Genomic DNA, 23,899 nt, shown 5'->3' with positions numbered 1-23,899 from the left:
AAACGCTCTTCTCATATTTACACGTTATATTCATCACCGTCGCTCATCCCTTCCCCGAAACAGTCGACGATGTTAAATAGTCCTCTCGTTGCCTCCCGTCGTCGCACAATGAAATAGACGTTCACCGCAAATAGATAGGCGGCTGCCAGCTGTCTTCCCGACCAGGACAAACAAAGAAGCCGCTAATAAATCCGGCTTTGCGGCTGGACCGCATCAAGCGCGCTCGCTGCCTCCTGGCTTCATTTTTTTTAGGTGGCTTCATCTGAACAAGCGAGCACAAATGAAACGACTCACAGTCACCAATAAAACAATGCAAACATCTTGCTGAATGACCACAAAAGAAGATGGCGGTATTGGACGACTGAGGCCAGCACAGAGACGCAAGTTAGATAAGATGCGACACCCCCGGCAGGCGGCGATGAATTATGGACTCTGATATGTTATCTGACACATTTGCAATTTTGTTGGGATCAAACAAACATCGAATCTCGTTGTAAAATCTTGATGACAATCATTCAAGGTTTGGGGTCATTACTCTTTGGCCTCTTTTATTTATTTTTTTTATTACATTTACCAGTATATAGGGTCCTTATGAATTCTCTTGGTCAGAGTGACACGAAGGCACCATCCTTTGTGCTGAAGCACCATTTCCATGTCTATCAAACCCACAAGCCTCTTAAGAAAAGCTACAGGATCGACAACAAAAACAATCGGGTGAACGCGGACCTTCTCCAAGGCCAAATGCAACGAAAAACTTGAATTGGAACACCTTCAACGACGCCCAGTTGTTGAGGCATTGACAGTTGCAGCACTTTAGATGAATCAATAACTTATAATCAAACATACCAATTGTGTGTTGAACTCCTATACTTATAAACAGATTTAAAGGGTATCTAAAATAATTATATCCAAATTCCGGGTTGTGTAACTAGTAACGAGAAAAAAAAATCTGAAATCTTTTCCAGATCTATAACAATATTTAATGGTATGTATGAGCCTCCCCTCTACAAGGTTTCATGGACAGGGACATTAACTACATATGGTGATTAAAAAAAAGAAAGAGAAAAAGTCATATAACATTGTTGATAAATACTGTAATGATTTGATATACCAGAATTTTGGAGGGGAAAAAAAAAAAAAAATCGTTTTTTTTTTTTTTTTTTTTTTGTATCCATAGGTTGTTTGCAACCAAATGCAGCGGGTGCATGGAAAAGATCACCCCGACAGAGTTTGTGATGCGAGCCCTGGAGTGCGTCTACCACCTCAACTGCTTCTCCTGCTGCGTGTGCGAGCGCCAGCTGCGAAAGGGTGACGAGTTTGTCCTGAAGGAGGGTCAGCTGCTGTGCAAGGTCGACTACGAGAGGGAGAAGGACTTGCTCAGCTCGGTCAGCCCGGATGACTCAGACTCAGGTGAGCTCCATCTGCGCGTCCTCTCGCAGCGGAGTGACAACGGCACCCTGGTGCGATCATCACATGACGCCGAGGTGTCGGGTCATGTGCGTGCTGTGCCATTGCGGTGATAGCCAGCTCAGAGGTCCCAACCGGAGTCAAGTGGTGTTCACATGCTATATATACACACGCACGCTGGCCACAACATTAAGGATGCTCACAAATCTAGTAGCATCAAGCAAAATATAAAAGGCTTGAAATAAGTGTTTCGCAGTACAGTTTGCCAGGAAAAATGTTGCATTTTGCACCTAATCAAAACACATTGAATAGCAAAAGTGAGAATGAGGAGGACACGCAGGCTGGACACGTGTGCGGTCAAGGATCGAGTTTCGACTTGCGCCGCACCAACGAGCAAGTGGAGATTGCGGCTAATACACAATGTGAATTGAACAAATACATTCAGTTGCTTTATTTTGTCATGTAGTTATTGTTGAAATAAACCCCTGCTCCAGGTCCCTCGGTTTAACCTGAGGGGGGGGGAACATAAAATGAAATAGTTCGACAAAATTAGAAACTCGCTGATTCACAAAATTGCTCCGCGAAGAAAATAATTATTTAGAGCCTTACATATAGTTTAACATTTTATGTTTACATTTGTAGGAGGAGGCAGTTTTTTTGGGGCCACTGATATTGACTTAACATTGTTTAAATTAGTATGGTTACAATTTGAAGTTTCCAATATTTTGGTTGCCTTTTGCTACATAGCAAATTTTAATTCTGAATCTTTAATTCATTCGTCATTCTCTGGTTTCCTTTTTGTTTGTATATACTTAACTGTAGTATATCAAATATGTGCTCTGACAGTTATAGGTAATATATAATATAGTATATTGATCCATTCCAAACAAAAATGAATGTGCTCCTTAATTTGAGCTGCATTAAATGCATTTTTTGTTTCTTTTCGCATGCATGTCAACACCGCCACAAAAGTTTTGAGAAAATCCATAGTCGCTACAAAACAGTCACAATCTTGTGTTGGATTGCGCAGGTCAAGACATACAAAAATGAAAAACAAAGAAAAAAAAGAATCTTTTATCCAGCTGCAATTTAACAGACATAATTTGCTGTGAAAGCAATCCAGCATGACTTGATCTGTTGTTTTTGTAGCTTTCTAATTGGAGCAGGGAGCACAAGTTTATGATACAGTAGGAAGTGGATCAGAAGTGGACTCAGCCAAGCCCGTCTTGTTCGAACGGCTCTCCATGCGTGGGCAGGCTGCGGTGCTGGAAAGAATGAAAAATGACTGTATCATAGTGAGTGACAGAAGGATTTGGGGCCTTTCTGCAGAGCGCCTGCATCTCCACTCTTATCAGCTGGAGTGTTCCTCGCCTATGGCCTCCTCGCACAATGAGGCATCCGGCCAAGTCTCCCTCTTCACTACCATCTGGCTCACATTTCAACATGCACAAAATTTGTCAAATACATCTGTGCCTATGTCAACTTTTGTCAACTTGTGGGAATATTTGCTCTGCCTCGTCCTTGTTCGCTCGCATCGCGCAGGCTTTTGTGCATGTCTCCACATTTCAAGATGGAGAAAATGTTGACACGAGCAGAGCAGAGGTTAACCTCACTATGTGATAGACACCAGAATATATATTTGCAGTGGGCAAATGTAGTTAGTTACATATTAGAACCAGACGCAAAGACATCATATGTGGAAAAAATAATAATCTTGATTCGTATTTTGGTTAAATTCATTGAATTTAAATTGGGTTTTAAAATTGTTGCATTTTGGAACAAAAAGGTACAATTCGATTACAAATGTGTTCATAGCAGAGTTTTAGTTTTCTGTTTTTGTCACATTTCTAACACTTGACAATTGTCCTGTTTTGATTTTGTGGGGATGGGATTTTGTTTTCTTTTGCTTATTTGTCACGTATTCCTTGTCTCTTGTCTCGTTATGTGGAAGCACGTCCGCCTGAGTGTGTCTTCCCTTCCCAGTGTGTTGACCAATCAGCTCCCCAAGCCTCTTGTGTCTTGCCCAGGTGTCCATGTGGATTTAGTTAGCCGTTGTTGTCCATGCCATCCCTTGCTGCCCTTGTGTTTTTGTCGCTATAGTTTGTTTTTGACCTTGTTAATTGTGTTTTGCCATAGTACCTTGTTTACCTTTTTTTCTGAATGAAATCCCCTTTTTACTTGTATCCCTGCCTTGCCCTGTTTTTGTTGCCCCCCCCCCCCCCCCCCTGCATTTGGGTCCTGCCTCCGACACCCTCCAACATGACAACAATAAAAATATAGCAATATGTTCAGGTATGAAGCTTTTTTTTGAATGCTTCATTATAGAACATTTAGTTCTTAGCTTGGGTTCAGTTAGTCAGTTTCATGGTTTCGGCGGCGGTCAAGAAACACACTCGATTAATAGGATTCGTTATGATGCGTCATTGGCTGCAGTTGATCACGCGACAATCTTGACCTGTGCTGCACGGTAGTCAACTTGTGACTGTTGTGATTTCTGTAATGATTGTATTCCGTTCATACTAACTATGTCAAGCAAAAAAAAGAAAGTGGTCGGACGAATATGTGCAACATGTATAATGGAACAAACGATGTTCCACAGGGTTCAATTCTGGGGCTCTGTTGTTTTCATTGTATCCCCTGGGGTCCATCTTACGAAAACAACAGTTGTTGTTTTAAAGTGTTCTAAATAAATATGCAGTTGAGTGATGGGAGTCGGCTTCCTACACTGCATATTTGATTTTTTTAATAAAGAAGGGTTCGTGAATGGAGACTGGTGGGGTTCAGTACTCAAACAAGGTTAGGAACCACCGTTTTCCAAGATGCATTCCCCACATGTTCAAGCATCGCCTTTGTTACACATAACATCGTATTCTTATCGGAGATTGATTTTGTGCAAATCAGCTAAAGCTGAGGGCAATATGTTAGAAGTGACACGTTGTCCAGTTCACTGACAAATGTACGTACTTCACCGTGCAGTCCAAGCAAGCGCATGCCGACTTCTGTGAGTGCAATCATGCATGTGGCAGTTTTCTTTTGAAACTAATTGATAGCCGGACTCAAAACACATGTTTCTCCTTTGATTATGCATTTGCGGTGGTTTGTGAATCTCCCGAACGAGTGAAGAACCAAACTACATTCATCAGTAGGCTGTCACTGCCAAAAGTGTGTCGTTAGTTCAGACACAAACTGATGATTCAAACATCTTTTTGCAGAAAAAAGTGACGATGAGGAATTGGACATCAAGCCTGAGAAAGGAGGTGTCGGAGGCCCGGGAAAAGGGGACGACAGCAAGGATCCCAGGAGACCCAAACGACCACGGACCATTTTGACCACTCAGCAGAGACGAGCCTTCAAGGCCTCCTTTGAGGTGTCATCAAAACCTTGCAGGAAGGTATGTGGAGATGCTTTTGCATCACAGCGACAATAACATCCACTATTTTTGGCCTAGTCGAGAGTCAAGTAAGCTGCAGTAGACTTCAAGTCTCGTTTTAACCCGTTGAGTTTTGAAGCTGGTGCGATACATGTAGAAAAGCATCAAATAGCATATTTTATATATCCTTCTTGATGCTCCAAATCAAATCCCTGTCTTCAGGTGAGGGAGACGTTGGCTGCGGAGACGGGACTCAGTGTCCGGGTGGTCCAGGTGTGGTTCCAGAACCAGAGAGCCAAGGTGCGGAAAAACGAACCAATTTGCGTACATCCTAAACAGCCCTTTTCCATCGTCAATTTACAGAAAGAGCCCGGAGAATAAATCACCAAAACTATGCGTGTTAAAGTTATCACTGCATTCCTTTCACGACTGCAAAACGAAAAAGAAATATCACTTCATGTTGCAAATCTAGCGCACTGATGCACTAAATGTCTACGCCCTCCCTCGGGCCGATGACTATCTGCTGAAATCCTTTGATACTTGACAATGAAAAGCAGTGCGATAGAGATTCCGTGCAGTTCACGCCAGGGTGAAGAGCGTGAAGCGTCCTTTTGTAAATTCAAGGGCGCATGTTAGTTTTGGGAGTTCCTCACAACTTTGACTCTTTCGTTTAGATGAAGAAGTTGGCCAGAAGACAGCAGCAGCAACAAGAACAACAGAATTCACAGAGACTTGGGCAAGGTAGAGGCTGAGTACACACGACGAGCTTTCACTCTCAACTGCTCCACATCTACTTTAAAAAAAAATAAAAATAAAATACAAAATCTCATTCAACATTTTGTGTCAACAAAGAAAACATATCTTATGTTTTTCCTTCATAATATAATATCATATAATATCATATAATATAGATTATTCATATTCTCTTCAATAAACATAATCAACAGCACATAAGTGTGTGTATGGATTATGCCATATAATATCTTGAGTCACACTACACTCCACACATTACACACAACACTATAAGTTCCAATCTTTCTAATGAAGAAAAGAATGATAAACATTTCCATCTCTTGAAATTTGACATTTGAATCATATCCTTATAACAGAGATATTACATGCGGGATGTGTTTTATGTGAGCAAGTCAAGACATGATGATCATATAACATTGACGCACTAAAGTGGCACTAAAATATCATTGAAGCACTGAATTGAAAATGATCTTCCCCTTATGTTTCTTTCCCATTCACAATTAGCTTTAATTGACTCGAGAAAAAATTTGGTCTTCAATTGCTCAAGTGCGAACAACACCACAGCAAAAGTCATTGAAAAGTTGTTATACGTATTTTGAAATGAAATTGATGGCATTTCTTGACTGGACTTGAGATGTGTCTTCATCAGTCACTTTGCTAACAACAGTGTTTGAATAAGCAACATGGGGCTGTGGCCGACTGAGTTTCAGGAGGTTTCCACGGTAACACTAACAAAAGGCATGCCGGCCGGTTAGGAATTTGGAGGTTGTCACTATCTCACAAGAACGGAACCTTTTTTTTTTTTTTTTTTTTTTTTCATTTCATTAGTATCAGTAGTATGGCTAAATAAATCATCACAGAGTTCTGCAGCTTTAATGACAGACAAATAACGGGCCTGAATGTTGTCAATGTAAAAAAATCAAGAAATAAAGGAAAAAGATCAATGCATTTTTTGTTAGCAACATCCCAATATTATATGTATTTATTTATTTATTCATTCATTCATGTAGGCCTATTTATTAGGGATGTAACAAAACCGGTTTGAAACGATTTTTTTTTTTTAAACATGCGTGTATTGAACCAAACCAAATTGAATTGTTCCACTTTGAAATATATCAAGGCATGTATCGAACCATCTTTTATTGGAGAGATATGTCTTGGAAGGAAATGGCACATTTTACATGACCGAAATTCATTCAAACGTATGTAAAACGACAAAAACATGTCCTTGCATCATACCCTCTGAGCCGTACCGTATCTGAATGAATCCTACTGATTCCAACTGAATCGAATCGTTCCACTTTCAAATCAAACCAACCTTGAATCATTTCACACCCCATGTATCAAAAACTGTATCAAATAGACGGGGTTTTTTTCTTGGGGGGGCAAAGTCCTCCACTCTCCCCATCATAAAAGTCCTCTATCATGGGTGATATCGGGTAGACACCCCAAAAATACTAGAATGATGTAATAAGGAAAATATTATTATTAAAAGTAATTTCAAATATATAGATATTGTAATATTATGTAAAGTATACAAAAAATGTAAACATTTACTACAGTATAAAAAATGAAATATTGAATTAGGGAGAAAAAAAACCCAAATAATTCCAATGAGTGCCTCTAAAAAAAGGCACAGTAAGTATATACTGGTAATCTTGAATCAATACATCATTTCATTTCCTGTTCAAGGCCATCTTCATGTAACATTTATCAATTTTGCCCTCACGCGTGTTCACTTTCTCGCAGAAGTGATGTCAAATCGAATGGAGGGGATGATGAGCTCGTTCACGCCTCTGCCTCCGCCACAGCAGCAGCTGGTCGCCATGGATCAGAACGGCTACAGCACGGACCCCTTCCAGCAGGGGCTCACCCCCCCACAGATGCCCGGGGATCACATGAACCCATATGGTGAGCATCCAGTAACTCGCTCACCTCCTCCCCCCTTGATCAACCTCGCGGCTCCGAACATATTTTCAAGCCGCAGCAACCTGACTTGAGCGCCGGCAGTTTCTCCTCCCACGTGAGATAACACGAGCGTACGCGTACGTGTTTGTGTTTTGGCCATCATGCGGTTTCCAGATCTCTGCCCCCAAGTTGTGAGACAACCCGTCGCCGGTGATGTTGGCGGTTAAAAAGACGTGCGAGGAGGCGCAAACAAAGACCGGGGCTCGTATCTGCCGGCGCATCAGGAAGCGAGCGCAACTGCTCGCAGATTTTGCAAAGACATTAAATTGCAAACGAGAGGAGTGGGAACAGATCAGTCAATCAAGTTTTAATCCACAGGATGTTACTGGAATAACACTTTTCGGAGTGATGTCCTCAACAAAGCCCAGAGGGACAATTTCCTCAAGTTCATAACTTCCTTATAATTTGCCTCCATTTAGTTCTTCTTGATCGTAAGAAGCGAAATCCCCGCTCTCATCACTCTTCTTCGGTTTGGGGAAAAGAACAATATTGGCAAGGCATTAAAAGATACGTCTCAAAACACTGTCCCCATTTTGTGCACTATCATTAAGATCCAGAGTGTAATAAAGTTAACTATTCCCTTTAGAGAAATAACATGTTGAGGTTTTATGAAAGGCGTAAACAGTTGCTATTAGCCAGATCTTTTCGGAGGACGCCCCTTGTTTACATGCGCCCTCACCGAGCGCAATTGTCCCAGCGAGGGCAGCAAAAAGTGAGCTTTGATGATATCTGAGGAAACCCTTTTCACAATTGTGATGACACAAAAACGCAATTTCTCGTAGTGACGATTAGTAATGATAATTTCCCAACGCTATCGTCAGTCGCAAGATTACATTGATTTTGCGTTTGTTGCTTCTTCCCTTCTGCTTCTTAGCGGTGACAGATTTCTGTACTTTTTTTTTTTTTTTTTTTTTTGCACGCAGGTAACGATTCTGCATTCCACGACATAGACAGTGACACATCTTTAACCAGCCTAAGTGACTGCTTCATGGCGTCATCGGAAGTCAACTCCATGCAGGCCCGCGTGGGAAACCCAATCGACCGCCTTTACTCCATGCAAAATTCATATTTTGCATCATGAAAGGAGAGAGAAAAGAAAGGAAAAACAGCACAGAACAAACTTCGCATCTCTACCTAAAGCCCGGTCTGTACACAAGCACGGACACGACAGAAGAAAGCGTCCCGGTTATGTGTGGACGCGTACTCCGAGATTGCAAAACCCCTTGTAGGACAGTGAAGACTCCTGGGACAAAAAGAAAGCATTTTTGTTAGAAACCATTCAGTAGGATGGCTTATCCCTAACAGGAGATACTGTATTACTCTTTTTTTTTTTTTTTCACACGTAGTTATTAAAAAAGCCGCTGACACGCTCTCAAACCAAATAGAAGTGTCAATTTATACAGTGCATGACATGATCAATTGTGAACAAAACTTTTCTAATTCGTCCCCCCCACAGTTAAGATGTGGTGTTTGGATTTGTTTCTTCTTAACACTACATTGTTGACAATGTTTACCGCTAGCTTTTTGATCACTATGGATAGGTACTAGATATTGTGTTAATAGTAAATAGGTGCAGCATGTCTGCAAGCGTGACTGTACATTCATATGTTTGAGAGTTTGTGGTGAGAAAGAAGCGTTAAGAGGACTAAAAAATAAAAAATAAAAGTGGAGAATATGGTGGACTAGTCAGATCAGTGAAATGTAAATACTTTTCCGAGGCAAATTGGATGTGCATGTTAAAAATGGAAAACATTCTATTTATTTAACTATAACAGGCTCTTGAAGGTACATATTAAAAATGAAAAGCTTTATTTAAAAAGGAGAACTTTTTTGTTGTTGAGCAATTAGTGAGTTCACAAGTTTCACAACTTCTCTGTGTGCCATTTTAATATGAAGATTAACCTTTTTTTTCTTTTTTTTCCCCCAGCCAAGCTGTAAATGAGCAATGTGCTATTTATTTCGTACAGACCATAAAGTCTTTGTCGTCGTTGTCACATGTGCATTCTCAAAATGTTAAAATTGCTAATTGACCAAAGTTGACTGGTTTGATGAATAAACAATGTCTTTCTCCTGATGATGTTGAACAAATTGCCTTATTCAGAGTACCGAATTGAAAATTTCGTGTTTCTTGTGTGTCATAATTGCTGAAGGAGGTTGATTCATTTCTGTCAAATGAGATAAATCGTTGAGCGATGCACAAATCCTTCTCAACAGATAATACACCATAAGCACCCACAGATTTGAAAACTGACAGCAGGCTTATATGATTCACTCTCCTCGAAGCTAGATGAGGACATCGGTCTCCTGTTTATGAGAAAGCTTGCTACTTATGCCACTATGTGGACACTGGAAACAGAAACAAACATTATCAGGAAGTAGATGGAAATAGAGGAGTTATGATAAGAGTGACAATAACGATAGTAATTAATTGTTCTACTCTTCATAGAGGTTGGAAAGAAGAAATTATACTGTACTGTATTGTATCATTCAGAACTACCATCCATACTTCTATTTTCTCAGTTGCAGCTGAATTTTTCCTCTCTGGACTGGTCGCCAGTAAATCACAAGGCACGTATGGAGACAGACAGACAGACAGCATTCACAGTGTAACTGAATAAGAACCGCTTTACCACCATGGCCATAACTGCCATACAAGTTTAAAAAGAAGTTAACTCTTTTTTCTTTTTTTTTTAACGTTGTTAAAATCCTCAGCCGTAATAATAAAAACATGAGAAATGTGTCATGGAAAACTTTGCTTCCTTCTTTAACTTTAAGAGGTTCAAGGCTCTATATTTTCCGCCAGCTATCTAACTGTATGGAGGCCGGCTGGATCATAGCTTGGCCCAGTTACAAATGGCTGTTGACCGCCATTGTGGGCGTGAACATGGCCTACTTCGATTCATCGGGCGCATGATGTGAAGTTGGTCATGGAGATGACAGATCAATGAAGTGGCTTCTTGGAGACCACCTTCCACCCTGATCATCCTTGTCTCTAAGAGAAACAATCAACTAGTCTAGTCTGCTTTCAGTCACCAAATTCTCAGGTGTACCAGGAGCATGCAAAAGAAAAATGCCCAGCATGACGCAATAGGGTCTGCCAAATTCCCAGACACGGCGAAGTACACTTGCAACGGCACAAAAATGAAGGAGCACCCGTTTTCACATAAAGCGCACATGCTATCGTATGAAAACATTGTTTACATCCAGAAGTCTGACATCTACATCAATTAATTCATGGTTTTGTACTTACCACAGAGTTTTGAAAGTACAATTATAAAATATACAACTGTGAGGATAACCCAGCTAAGGACCAAAAACATTTTTTCACCAATTGCCAGTTCAGTTAAAAGTGAAATCTACGTAGCATCACGGTTCAGTTCAAAAATACATCTCACAGTGATTCGTAACGACATAATCAACTGATATATTATTCGCTTCAAAAACATTCTTATTTTTAAATCTATCTAATATAACAGATTTCTCATAATTTATATCTAATATAGCTAGCCTCTTCGGTCAGTGTTGATAGTCACTGGACAGGCCACACATGCATACATAGTATGTATAATAATAAGAATAAGAATAATAGTAATAATAATAATAAATACATAAATTAATTAATTAATTAATTAATTAATTAGCTGTGAATAATATACACTTTATTAACTCCATGATATATTAGATTTTTTATTTTATTTTTTGAAGTCACTGCATACCGAACTGAACCGAAAACCATCAGCACAAAACCGAAAACCGAACCGAAGATTTAGTGAACCGTTCCAGGCCTAATACATGCAGTACTTTAACACATGCACACACTGTATACACAAATGTTGCCTGGCCACACCAAAAACAGGAAACAGGATTGAATTCATAATAAACAAATGAGGGGGAAAAAAAAAAAGGTCTACTCCTGTAAAAGTAGAAGAAGGAGTGTCTGTAGCACAGCGGAGCGTAAACCTCGTAAACCTCAGGCTTTGTCTGCATGGCGGCTCCTTGCAAGTGCCACCTGGGACGCGCTTTCATCCTGCATCTCGTTGACAACTCGTCACCGCGCTCGTGTCGGCTTCCGTCCGCAGTCTGAGCAGTCACATGATCACACAGACTCACAAAACTCTGCAGTCATCATTTATTCAGTGCGAAAGGACGACCCCGAGCAAAGGGAGCGTGTGACGTCGTCAACACGTTGAAGCATTCCAGCACTATCAAGCTGACTGCCAGGTTACAAAATCTCTTCACGTGTAACAGCGCAAGGTGAGCGTCCCCAGAGGCGCCATGTTTGTCAGTGGTGGGAAATATTGGAGAACACGTCTGTTTTACGGTCCTTGAGTACATTTTAACTTTAATCTTTCACTTTTACTCTCTTCATTTGAAAACATACTTTCTAAACCTTATTTTATCAAAATAGTTTACTATTAATATTAATACTTTTTCACCCTACACTCGAAAAAAAGAGAATTGTTGAACCAATTTAAGATTACAAATTGAATTGTTGACCAACTTTAAAAAATTGCTCCCACGAGTCGCTGAATCAGTGGAGGCTGGCGTCTGTGCTTTCCTTCCTTTATTTAGTTTTTCCTCTGGTCTCTTGAGATCTCCCTAATCTGTTGGAATTTAGAGGTTTCTGGGGTTGGTGAAAAATTCTGGTTTTGTAACCTTGTGGGTGGAAGGTGGTGTCTGGTTGGTGCCGGATTTCACTTTGCCTCATCTTTCTTTCCTTTGATCCATCCTCTGGTCTCCTGACAACTTCAAGACTCTGGCGGGACTCTGAAGTATCCGATTAAGGTGAAGGATTTGGAATTTTTATGAGGTTTCGGGTGAACTGAACACAAACTCACACGCACATACGCATACACACAAACGCGCATACACATGCACATGCACACACACACAAAAAAGAGCAATGATGATGTGTTGAATCGATAAGACTTCCGAATAAACAATACTGAGCTCTCAAAAAACTTTCAAAAATTGCTTCAATTGGTAACACACGATTGAATTAAGTTAATCCAAAGCTAAGTTGAATTAAATTGAGTCTACCTCTAAAAGCCTACACAAGTATCTGTTCTTTTGCTTAAGTACAGAATCTGAGCACTTTTTGTGACCTTTCCTGTTCATTACTTTCCTCATAGGGACAAATGAATCATGTTAATATTCATTTGCCAACTGCAAGTTACTTTGCACCTCTTTCTGGCGATGGACCAGTTCCTACAAAGTTTGTCTATGTTCATAGGCAAGCATGTAAAGATGCAAAACACTGAGTAAATACATCTAACAAAGGCTGCGTGCACAGTAAACATGGATGACGCTACACTAAAGACGATGTGTTTGCATTACATAGACTGTACAATTGGATGAATCTGTCCTTGGCCATGTTGGGCAGATGAACTTTCACCCAGGTAGTCGGGTGTTGTGGGAGAAGCCAAACATTTAACTAAATCAACCACCCAGTGTGAGCTAGAAGTGTTGGCTCATAAACGTACAGCACTCAGTAATATTTTGACACTATAAAGACAAAAAGTTGCCAACATCTGTACTTTCATATTTTGGTCAGAAAAAAAAGGTATAATGCATTATTTGAAAAACAACATCTTACAAATCCAAATCTCAAAAGGCCGAATTTCAATTTAAAAGGGAAGGCAACCCAAAAAAATGTCTTTCCAATAATATGCTCGAATAATATGCTGCACTACTCTAAACACGGTATTGTGATACGTTTGTGGATTCTGAATTAAGCAGCAAAATCCACCCAGTTTATTCATGATAAGGGGTGGCCATTTTGTCACTTGGTAACAACTGGAAATGACATCACAGTTACACAGGGCGTGATTGGTCGTTGCCTACGGTGATGTCATGTTCAGTCGACAGCCAGTGGCAAAATGGCCGCCCTCTGACACGGATAAAAACAGGTGGATTTTGCAACTTACCTTGTATAGACTCGACTTAGACTAACTTGCTTTGACAGCATTCAGAACGAGATGAGCGTCTTTCTCTAAAATGTTCTTAAATATGTTTTACCCTTCATAGCTTGTACATAATCCGTTTTGATATATAAAAGTGAATAAAAAATCCTTTTTGAAAGTCAATTTCAACCAGGGTGCAGTGAATTGCTCCTTTGTACCGCCACATGCAATCCTGATTAAGATGTTTTCCCCTCACCTCCTGTTCCCTGAGCTTCCATTCTGACAAACAGTAGAGCCAATGAGTGACCATAATCAACGTCACTGCCTGCTCGTTGGGTGTGAATCAGCCAAAGGAGCCTCTCAGAGGTTGAGGTAAGTGTGGTCTCAATATGAAAACAGTGGAGCTGAAACCCGAGCTGCAGCCTCAGATGCACACGCGCACGAACTCGCGCAGAGTTAAGAGCCGCCCTTCTGTAAACTCTTCACACGTTTACTCTTCTGCTGTCCTGGAACCGCCGCATAGGAAATGAGCCTAGCGACAATATTTTCACTAGATAGTCAAAATCCTGAAATGTTCTACCCGAAACACAATTAGAGGTTTGTGGTCCATTTGCACCAGGAGTTGGATTTTCTTACCAGACTTATGGGAAGCTTGTCTCTGGTGATTTGTTATTATTGTCATGTTCATTTCATGTAAGTCACTGCATGAGCAGAACAACAAAAGCAAGCAACACTTCCATTTGTCAAAAGTCTCTACAGTATTTGGTATTCACACAATATAAGCGAATATTTTTCAGCATTGCAATTGCTGCAAATAGCCCAAAATATATTTTCCGGCTCGATACAGTCTAAAGCTCTCATGATTTCAGAGAGTTCACGGGAGTTCACAGTGAGTCCCCAGTGGGAGCAAGGGGGAGCTTTCGGCTGTTTTCATTGGGCATTTTCCATGCTGTGTGGTTAATTGTTAAAGGGAGATATTTAACCAGCCGCTGACACATATTCTTTGTGCCTTGAGGGCTGGTGTGTAATGCCATGACAGGCTATAGTTTGGTTTGACCAGAAAAAGGAGCGTTCAGCCAAGTGTCCATGAGCGTCTTTGCAGCTTTATTGGCGGAGTCCGACACGCCGCTGCCGCCTCCGCATGAGGCATTGTTTGTAGGATATAATGTACATGAGGAGCACAGGTTCACCCAGAACATGAGCCCATTTTGACTTGTCATGAAAAAAAAATCGAAAAAAAATCTTGTATTAAGTGAAAATAAAGGAGGTGCATTCCAATATTTATCCCACCGTGCTGAGGACCAAAAAAACCAACTTGAACTTCTTTGCACACATTTATTTGATATGTTGCCATGATTTAACCTCTCGCCAAGCTCTTTCCCTGTCCTGAGAAAAGTTGGTGTGGGATTCACCTCTCGGTTGCCCAGGGTGCAGATAGAGCCCCGGATAGTGGCTCAGTAATCCCCCTCACTATTGGAGCCCATCTGTTTTGGTTTTCATTTTTCTGCATTATTAGTGCTTATTGGTACATGGTCCAGGAATGTAGCCAGGGTGTTTGAAGTGAAGCAGGAAGGTGATGCCAGGGGCACGAGTTGAAGGAATGATGACCTTAGGGTCTAACACAAGCCAGCACTTCTAACCTCTAGGAGCCTTTCTTGATGTTGGAATCCAAGTCCCGCCCCTTCCACCTATCTTACAATCCCTTGAGGATTATGTGTTCAAGTTTGAGAAGCTAAACCTAACCTTTTCTCTGCTGAAACTACTGCATAACGTATTTAAAAAAAATTGAATCAAATGTAGTAGGCTACATGGGGGGGAAACTGTGTGTTTACAGAGCAGCACTGTGCTCATTTAATATATGACATGATTCTCAAATGCCCACAGATGAAGGTGACCAGATGTCTCCTTTTGGCCAAAATAGTCCCTGTTTTTGAACTTGGGTCCCGTATGCCAGCAGATTTCTCCAACCCCATCATTTTGTCCCCATATTACAAAGGTTTTTTTTGCCATGTGTATGCCACTCACACAGGTGTCATAGAGATTCATACGATTGAACTGTTGAATCCCTTCCAATTTACTTTCACGTTCACGTTTGCGTTCTCAACCTCATCCGCATCTAATCGGGAACAGGCGCAACTTTATCTACTTCCTACGCCCGTGTCTAACACTCATGGGAAACATAGTCCTACTACTGCAAAAGCTGAGCTCTTCTGGCGGCATATTTCCAGCGTTACAATGCGGGACCGGCGCAAGATAAATGGCACAGCCGGGTTCCAATAGTTTCTTGGACTGAGCAAAAAAAAAAGGTTGGACAATGGTGAGCATGTTGGCTTGTTGAACTGTCAACCTAGACATTAACACCGTGACCAACTAAGAGTTTAAAAAAAAAAGAAAATAAAAAAAAACACTGGATTGAAAGAAATATGCCAATTATATTATTTAGTATTTTTTTCTATCTTTTTTTTAACCCTTAGTTTTTAATTAAAAAAAATCTGCTCACCCTACCACGACTAAATCACATCTTTGCATGATGAAAAGCTGCAGATTTGAATCAACAACTTAACACACAGCTAACACATAACAATTGTACCTCCTCTCCAGTTACCTTTTGGCGTTCGAATGTTTGTCTTTGCGTGATGCATGGACGTGCTTTGGTCCAAGGACACTGCAGTATTAAAGCTGTCAGTGAGCGAGATAAAGGCAGCCATGTTGTCGACAAGAGTTGGACGAGTTCAGAGTGCAGTTCAGGTTACTCTGACAATTTACAAGTGATCAAGTCAATAAGGATCCACTTTTATGTGTTACTCCTCTTGCTAAAACAGGTTTGCATATAAAAAGAGAATCTTTTGAAGTCTTTTTCCCGTTAGAAACACACTAACTCCCCGTTTCTCGTCTGGATGAAGAGGAGAGGAAACACGGGAATGACTTCAGAGCAACGTTGCTGTCCGCAGCAACTCCTACAAACACGGGATACTGAAAAGGACAAGGTGAGCCCTCAGCTGTATATTTAAGCCCTGCAGGTTTTGACAGAAGTCATCTGTGAGGCTGATAAATCAGCATCAGTGTACACGGCAAGTTAAGCGTGGACAGTAAATCTGAAAGTCAACATCGAAGTCAAACTGTTGGGAATTCTCTATTTGGCCCACTTCCTGTCATGTTTGCCTTGTTTACAATGTACCCTCGATGAGTTCGATGCAGCTTTCTTGTGAACATCACTGATCTATTAAAGATATTACTTCTTGGAAAATTAAGCTTGACCCCTTTCCTTAAAGTCGTGTCTTACAAGTTATCTGTCATGTCGCATGTTCATTTGTTAATATAAATTAGACACAATCTAAAGAATTCCATACAGGCCTTTATAACGCTATAAATCTTCAAAGTGGACTATTGATGCCGTACTTAGAGCGGACCAATTGCTCTGAGATCATTTAACGACCTTTGTGTCACATTTGACCTCCGAGGTGACCCGCAGCGAACATGATAATGATATTTTTTTGAAGACAGGGGTCAGTGCCGCTCGGCCCCGATTGACCTTTTTTGATTGTAGCGAGCACCTAGATCATCATCGGTTCATCAGGACAATTAATAATCCATAATGCTACATATGAATATCATTCATCAGCCGTGATGCTCTGGCCACTTCCCCTCGAGATGAAGCCCCTTAAAATAACGCTTTGATTTGAAGCCCATTGATTAGCCGCATGCTCCCCTCCAGTTAACAGCAGACAATCATTCTTTGTGCACAGCCTGGCCTTTTAGTGTGTTTTTGACAGTTTTATTATGAAGACTAGAGCGGCCCAAATAAACGGCACATGAACAGCCTCCGAAAGGTTAGTAAATTTCACCATATGGATTTTTGGTGTCTGGCCTAAATGTCATGGTTTAATTATTAACTGTGGGGCAATTTGGCAAGAGATTTGCTCTTTTACAATATTGCAGTTCCTGGCGAGGTTAAATGTTGACAGTGCAAGGAAGGCCATTGTCCCTTTTCCGTATTGAATGACGATGCGTTTCAAGATGAAATGGTTGGTCCAGAAAAGACAGTATGACCTTTAAAGTCAAAACATATTGGTTTGAAGAAGCGATAATATGCTGCAACTACATTTTCTTCATGTATTTATTTGTTTTAACTGAGTGGTTCTGCAACACATTCGATCAGCAATTTGTTTTGACTGACTGACTTTATCAGTGAATGTCTGAGCTTGAATTCAACATTAGGCTATAAAACAGTGGTCCCCAACCATCCAGACTTTGGGCCACAGTTGAAAGAATAAAAACACAATTGAAAAATGACAGTACTTCCGGTTTATCCTAGGCCAAAAAAAAAAAAGTATTTTATTTTGAAATGCAACCAGATTTACTCTGCTTCAACCGTCTCTAACGGACTCTTGACGCATGTCAAGATGCTAATGCTGATATTAAATCTCAAGCTAGCAAAATAAGTAACACGGAAAAGGCAGAGTGAGACAACACAAGAGCCTATGTATGACCAAAATGAAAAGGAAAGCTGCATTCACAGGAGCCCCACTTGAAATATGGATTTACGGTGATGGGGGATTCCCACACAAGGCTATCTCGTCATCACAATTTGCGGCGAGTGACTCTTGATTAGCATTATGGTGAGTTATTCATGGACTTCGTATTTGTTGTGCGGTGCCTTGTTGGCACATTTCAGGAGGTCGCTGCTAATATAGTTACAAAATATGTGACTTCAAATGTATCGCTCTACTGAAAATACCCCTCGTATGGTATCATTCATGAGAACCATAGTAACTACATTAGAGTGTGTTTATTTACCCTTGTTGGTGTTTGTGCTGCTAATACAGCTACTGTACATACAAATACACAGTGGATTCACGTTTGATGTTGGAGCATTTTATTAATCAGACCCCTCCACGCACACACTTGATTTTCAATATAAAATGAGATTACAATTAGCTACTTGAACAGTTACATTCATCAAATAATAACAACCCCACTTCAAATAAAAATTACACCAAGTTTTGCTTCTTATTTGGAAGTGCATTTTTAAACAGGGACAATTTACAATAAAGTTAGTTTTTTTTTAATAAAAATCTAAAAACAACCTTTTTGACAAAACAAATAATGAGTCTTTTATTGATTAATTGTTTTTAATTGAAATATTTAAAAAGACCGTCTTTCATCTAACATCATTTAACATAAATATATTTTAAAATGAATTCTTGAATGCAATAAATCATTTTTTTCTTTTGACATGTTTAACTATTAATGTTATAATGGCAAAGCAACATTTAAAATGATCTTTGTTAATAAATTGTGCTGCCATCCACGTGTCTGTTTTGACAGTGTTATTGAAGCTCTATGTTCACGACACAGGATGTGCAATACATTTTTTACTTTTTTTTTTTTTTTTTTCTTGACACAAATTCATAAACATGATTGCACTTCCTTGAAAGTGCAAATCTCTGACTCCTTCCACTATGGCAGTGCTTCGCAATTATTTTCTGTCATGCCCCCATGAAAAGGTGCATACTTTACAAAAACACATTTGCATCGCTGATGGCTAGTCACACCAAAGGTCATGACCTCCCAGAATGGCCATTAGAGGTAAATATTGATTAAATTACAGTCAGCCACTTAGGTGGAGCCACCACTGAAGAACACAGACGTGCTTTTGAAAAGACGAATAACTCGCTTAATCCCTGCCTCGGCTCTTCCTTCATCCCAGCCGGTGCGTTTTCTTTCTGCTGTGCAAATCAGCACGTGCGGCCGCGCGCCGGGCTCGAGTTACTGTGATCTCCTGCGAGGTGAAGTCAGACCTTCACGGCAGCGTGTCTGAATATGGCTCCTGAATCTCAAAGTCAAGGTACTGCCCCTGGCTTTCTCCCCTGGCTGACTCCCAAGATGGTATGGCGGTATCTGAGTTCACACGTTCATCACCCCTGCCCTCGTATATGTCATCGCGCTTGCTGCGCCTGCCTCACTGAAAGTTCTCTTGTCGACTTCCTCTGCTGACAAGCCAGACATGACGCTGCGTGGCGTTGAGCGCTGCGCCACAGAGCGGGACCTCGCAGTTGAATAAGTGAAACTCTGTTATACGACGCAGCACATAGCCAAATTCATCATGTTGTGTATACATTTGCTTTCGTTATTAAATTAGCTGATTTTGACAGAGATGGCTGTGTGATTAAAAAAAAAAAATCTATTACAGAGGACAGCTTTTCAAATAACCAATGATGATAGCAACAGAGTGAAAAATATTGTCACTAGTAACATATTGCACAAAAAGAGTGGAATTTGAGCAAACCTTCTTGTGGGTAAAAACACAAAAATAACTACACTAAAATTTAAGAGCACAACAAGAAGAACCACTAAAAAGGACATGCCTGTGGCAGCAACTCGCATAATGATTGGCAGCAAAGGACACAAAATTTTGATAGTATTGCTGTTCATTTCAATATCATGAAAATTCAAGTAGACATAGAAATATTGCTTCCTTTTTTTTTTCTAATAACAGAAAAAAACAAGCATAATGATGAGCCATGACCTGATTTTCTTTTCATGAATTTTTAGGGAGCAGTTCAAAAAGCAAGCCCTGACAAAGAGCTGCCACTGCACACAGCACAAAACCAGCCAGAAGCATTTGCCTGTGGCCTGCCCGTCTAAGGTACATGTCTCCTCTTGACATTTTTGTAAAGTTGCCTTGAAACCATGAGATCATCCAGACGATGCCACTTCAATGGGATCCGAGATTTGTAAAGGAAAAAAATACAAAAGTTAAAAATCTGGAGCCAAATCATCTGCATGCTCCACATACTGACGTGACACGATGACTTTCAAGTGAATGAAGAGAATGCAGTATCTCATTTGTGCTGATTCACATGAGATCTTTTCTTTTCAGACATTTGTAAAATAGTCTAGGATGTCTGAGTTGTTCCTTTCTGTCAAATGTGGACAAATTCTGATCATATTTGTCTCTATACGTTTTGCATGAACTCCAAATTTAGCCTCACTTGAATATGTAAGAAGCAAATATTCCTCAAGAAAGCAACTATTGAACGCCTATTTTTATGGTTCTAAAAGTTTTGTTTTTTGTTTTTTTTTAATTCACTTTTGAGTAGTATTTTGGAATATGAGTAGTGTTTTGATTGGGGTGACTGCAACGCAAACTGTATGCCCGAATGAGAAACACACAAGGGCTGGAATTGTAAGTTCTTTGTGTCACTCTAGCAATTGGAGAGAGCATTATTAATAGACCATGCTGGTTGCAATAAAGTTAAGATATAAATATGCAAAGTAGGCCAGGATGCCGCAGCTTTTTACTACCTGCTGGGACAGGTGCCAGCCATCTTTAGTGTTTGTGATTAGATTAATATGATGTCTGGTAGCTTGAGTTATAGCTGGATACTTTGACGCATTAATAATCTCGGCAGGTGGTTCAAAAACTTCCCTCAGACGGTTAGTGGGCCCAACATCTCGCTCCAGAGCGTTTTCCAGTGTTTTCACATCTGCAATGGATTGCATCATACAAAGCAAATTGGTGGATTATCTCCGTGTGTGTTCTGCTATTTTTCTTCGATATTAGAGAAAGTGCAAGAAAGCATCGCACATGTCTGAACAGACTGCTTTGTTTCCTCTGAGGCAAGTGCAACATAATAGCAGCATGTTCCCGAAAACAAAAGCTGGTAGACTTGCGTGTTGACCTGCCCTCTTACTTGTTCTTCTTGCAGGGGCGTTTTCTTTCCTTTTCATCGCTTTTGTCTTGGATTTTTTTGATATGCAATTTGGCAATGGGTTTGTTGCTGCATGTACACAAATTGTCAGTGGAAAAGTGACTGCTCAATAATGTAGTGTGAGCCTCCCATGCCAAAGAAACTGTGGGCTGGAAGGCCATTACCACTAAAAGCTTTGTTTCAACAAGTGGAGGGAAGCTAATGTGTTGCTATGACACGTGCTTGTCAATCAGAAACTTTCTGCAAAGGTAAAAGGGAATTAGGTTCAATTGCATGTTTAAGACAGTGATTGCAGTGCATGCAACACTCTCATCCACAACAATAGAAAGTTATTGGCTGGCATGTTATTTAAAGTTTGCTTAGATTATGTCGACTGTTCCATTCCAAATCTGCAAAAACATTCACATCGCTAATGACTGTCTCACAACTCAAAACTTTGCCTGAGGTTGTGTGCTGTCTGTGTGAAGAAAACAGGCATTGCGCTCACATTGCTGTTATAGTGTAAGATGTATATATATATTAGGTTTTATTTCCAAGTTTGGAAAACAGAATACTTTACATGACAACAAATTTAGAAATTATATGCTCGGTAGAATATTCAGGATTTTGTCAATTGGAAAAAGGTATTTTTTTTGTAACCAATATACTGCTACAATAGACTGTTTTGCAAAAAAAAATAAAAAAAATAATCCACAAACGCTTCTGTTCTGTTTGGATGAAACCATAATTTTCACAGTGATGAAGTATAATCAACCAATGAAATCTCGAGACGTTTCCAAATCATACAAATCAAACACAGTTTGAACATACAACAATTACATCAAGCTAACAAAAACGACATGTCCGTGTGTTAGCCTTTACTTCTCCAAGGAGTGAACCAGACAAAATTTGTTTGGGAGGGCTACGGTGTCTTGGATTAATTAGGCTCAAGAACTCCCAGTTTGGGGAGCTTAGCATGTGCTAGGTGATGTTTTCTTCTGCCTCTTTTCCACAGGGATAGGTTTGCACTCATCTTTGATAGTTAACCCATGTGACCCTTCCCTAGAGCCACCTCGCTGCTGCTGCTTCTCATTACAGCTTGTCCTCTCTTGCACCTACATCCAAGTAGGTTGGCAACCTGGCCTCACCTACATTCCACTGGAAATACATAATGATCAAGAGGACGGCTAGTAAGGATTTATTATTATTATTATTATTATTATTATTATTGTTATCATTATTATTATTATTATTATTTATTCCATGGATCCCACAAGTTCACACAAAAAAAAAACATATATTCAGAGACAAAGAGAAAATATAACAAACAAGCTTAAAACCAACAAACCCCCACTGACGTCCCCAAAACATTATTATTATTATTATTATTATTATTATTATTATTATTATTATTATTATTATTATGTTGTTGTTGTCATTTGTGTATATAAACACAAAAAAAAAATACATTCATGAAGGATGTTTTATTGTTGTTCCATGTGTCATGCCAAAAGGAGAAAACATATTTTACAAATTCACCATAATTACATCCAAGATGTTCTGGTAAATAATTAAACATGGACTGAATGGATGGGCAACAAATTAAAATGTTAATGTTATTTAAGTACCTCAATATTATTTGTACAGGGCTAGATGCTAACAAAAGTGTTTTTTATGGCACTCTGCATATTGAACAGCTCTTTATGAGACCAAGCAATTCGCTAATGAGCAACGTTAGCAATAGTGTTACCAAAAAAAAAAAAAATGTCTAACTGAAATGAATCAGGGTGATCCTCCCATCTGGACTCAAAGGGAAATTAATGGAATTTCCTAAGAAGTATTGAAATTAAATCTCATTACCAAAAATGATGATTGAGTCATGTGTAACAATCTAATAATTTTGATGACTATATCAACAAAGGGGGATATATTTGCTGATTGAGCCACATGATATAAGTTGTTTTGTGTCACTAAAGAGACAGCGCTAAAATTGCAGCTGAGTCATTAGCGTGTATCGTTGCTATCTCCGTGTATGATGAGACGTGAATTTGTCCGCCCTCCCTGGGGGCAGCACAAAGGGCTGAATTCAATGCAGGGCACCCGGGGGCCAAGCTGGCGGCGGGCCCAGCTGAGGAAGCACCAGCCAGCCACCACCTGCATACTGCCGCTCGCCCAGTCTCCCTGGATATGAACGCCCCCGCCACCGACACCCCTGCCTGTGTCCACCCACTCTTAACATGTCACAAAGCCTGCTCCTCTCACCACACCAGCTCTGACAACGCTCATCTGCATCCCAGGCCCGTTTCACCCCCACTGCTAATATCTGTCCATCTCATCTGTCCATCATGTTGCCCCAAAGTGTACGTGATAGTAACAGCATGGCCTCAGCTGTGAACGCTCCTTTCACTTTGTCTGGGCTGTTGCCAGGCTGATTTCTCAGATTAAGCCGTGACATTTATTTGTATTCACTATTTGCTTTTTGTCCTCCATCCAGTATCTATTTTAAATCACGTGTAAACTCCACTGCTTGGAGGTGTTTTTTTTAACCATGTTATTTCATGTGTGTTTATGGAACTAATAAAATACAGAATTTTAGAAAATTGTAAGTTTTATATTTGAATTCAAGAAATGTCCTGGTTTTCAAATAGATGATTGGCTTACAAAAAAAAAGGTTTGGTCTCTCTACTGAACCGGTTGTGTTGCTTAGCTAAATAAAATCGGTTTATATATATATATATATATATATATATATATATATATATATATATATATATATATATATATGTATGTATGTATATATATAT

The 23,899-nt window shown here is 40.0% G+C and overlaps 1 protein-coding gene and 1 long non-coding RNA gene across 4 annotated transcripts in view; both read left to right on the top strand.

Moving 5' to 3' along the window:
- Positions 1-9,163, top strand: part of lmx1bb (LIM homeobox transcription factor 1, beta b) — a 55,394-nt gene extending 46,231 nt beyond the window's left edge. For all 3 annotated transcript variants that reach the window (XM_077521952.1, XM_077521953.1, XM_077521954.1), the window contains exons 4-9: positions 1,178-1,410; positions 4,620-4,798; positions 5,000-5,077; positions 5,452-5,518; positions 7,280-7,441; positions 8,422-9,163. In XM_077521952.1, coding sequence (XP_077378078.1) covers positions 1,178-1,410; positions 4,620-4,798; positions 5,000-5,077; positions 5,452-5,518; positions 7,280-7,441; positions 8,422-8,579 — 877 coding nt within the window. In that variant the 3' untranslated portion in view covers positions 8,580-9,163. The remainder of the gene's footprint in view (positions 1-1,177; positions 1,411-4,619; positions 4,799-4,999; positions 5,078-5,451; positions 5,519-7,279; positions 7,442-8,421) is intronic.
- An 8,626-nt stretch (positions 9,164-17,789) lies between these two features.
- On the top strand, positions 17,790-23,672 carry LOC144019300 (uncharacterized). Its single transcript, XR_013283622.1, has 4 exons — positions 17,790-18,020; positions 19,957-20,050; positions 22,162-22,285; positions 23,167-23,672. It is a non-coding gene; the product is annotated as an uncharacterized LOC144019300 (long non-coding RNA).
- The last annotated feature ends 227 nt before the right edge of the window (positions 23,673-23,899 follow it).

The sequence above is a fragment of the Festucalex cinctus genome, chromosome 5 (assembly GCF_051991245.1).
Source record: "Festucalex cinctus isolate MCC-2025b chromosome 5, RoL_Fcin_1.0, whole genome shotgun sequence".
NCBI classification, from domain to species: Eukaryota; Metazoa; Chordata; class Actinopteri; order Syngnathiformes; family Syngnathidae; genus Festucalex; species Festucalex cinctus.
This window is presented reverse-complemented; position numbering and strand designations above follow the sequence as displayed.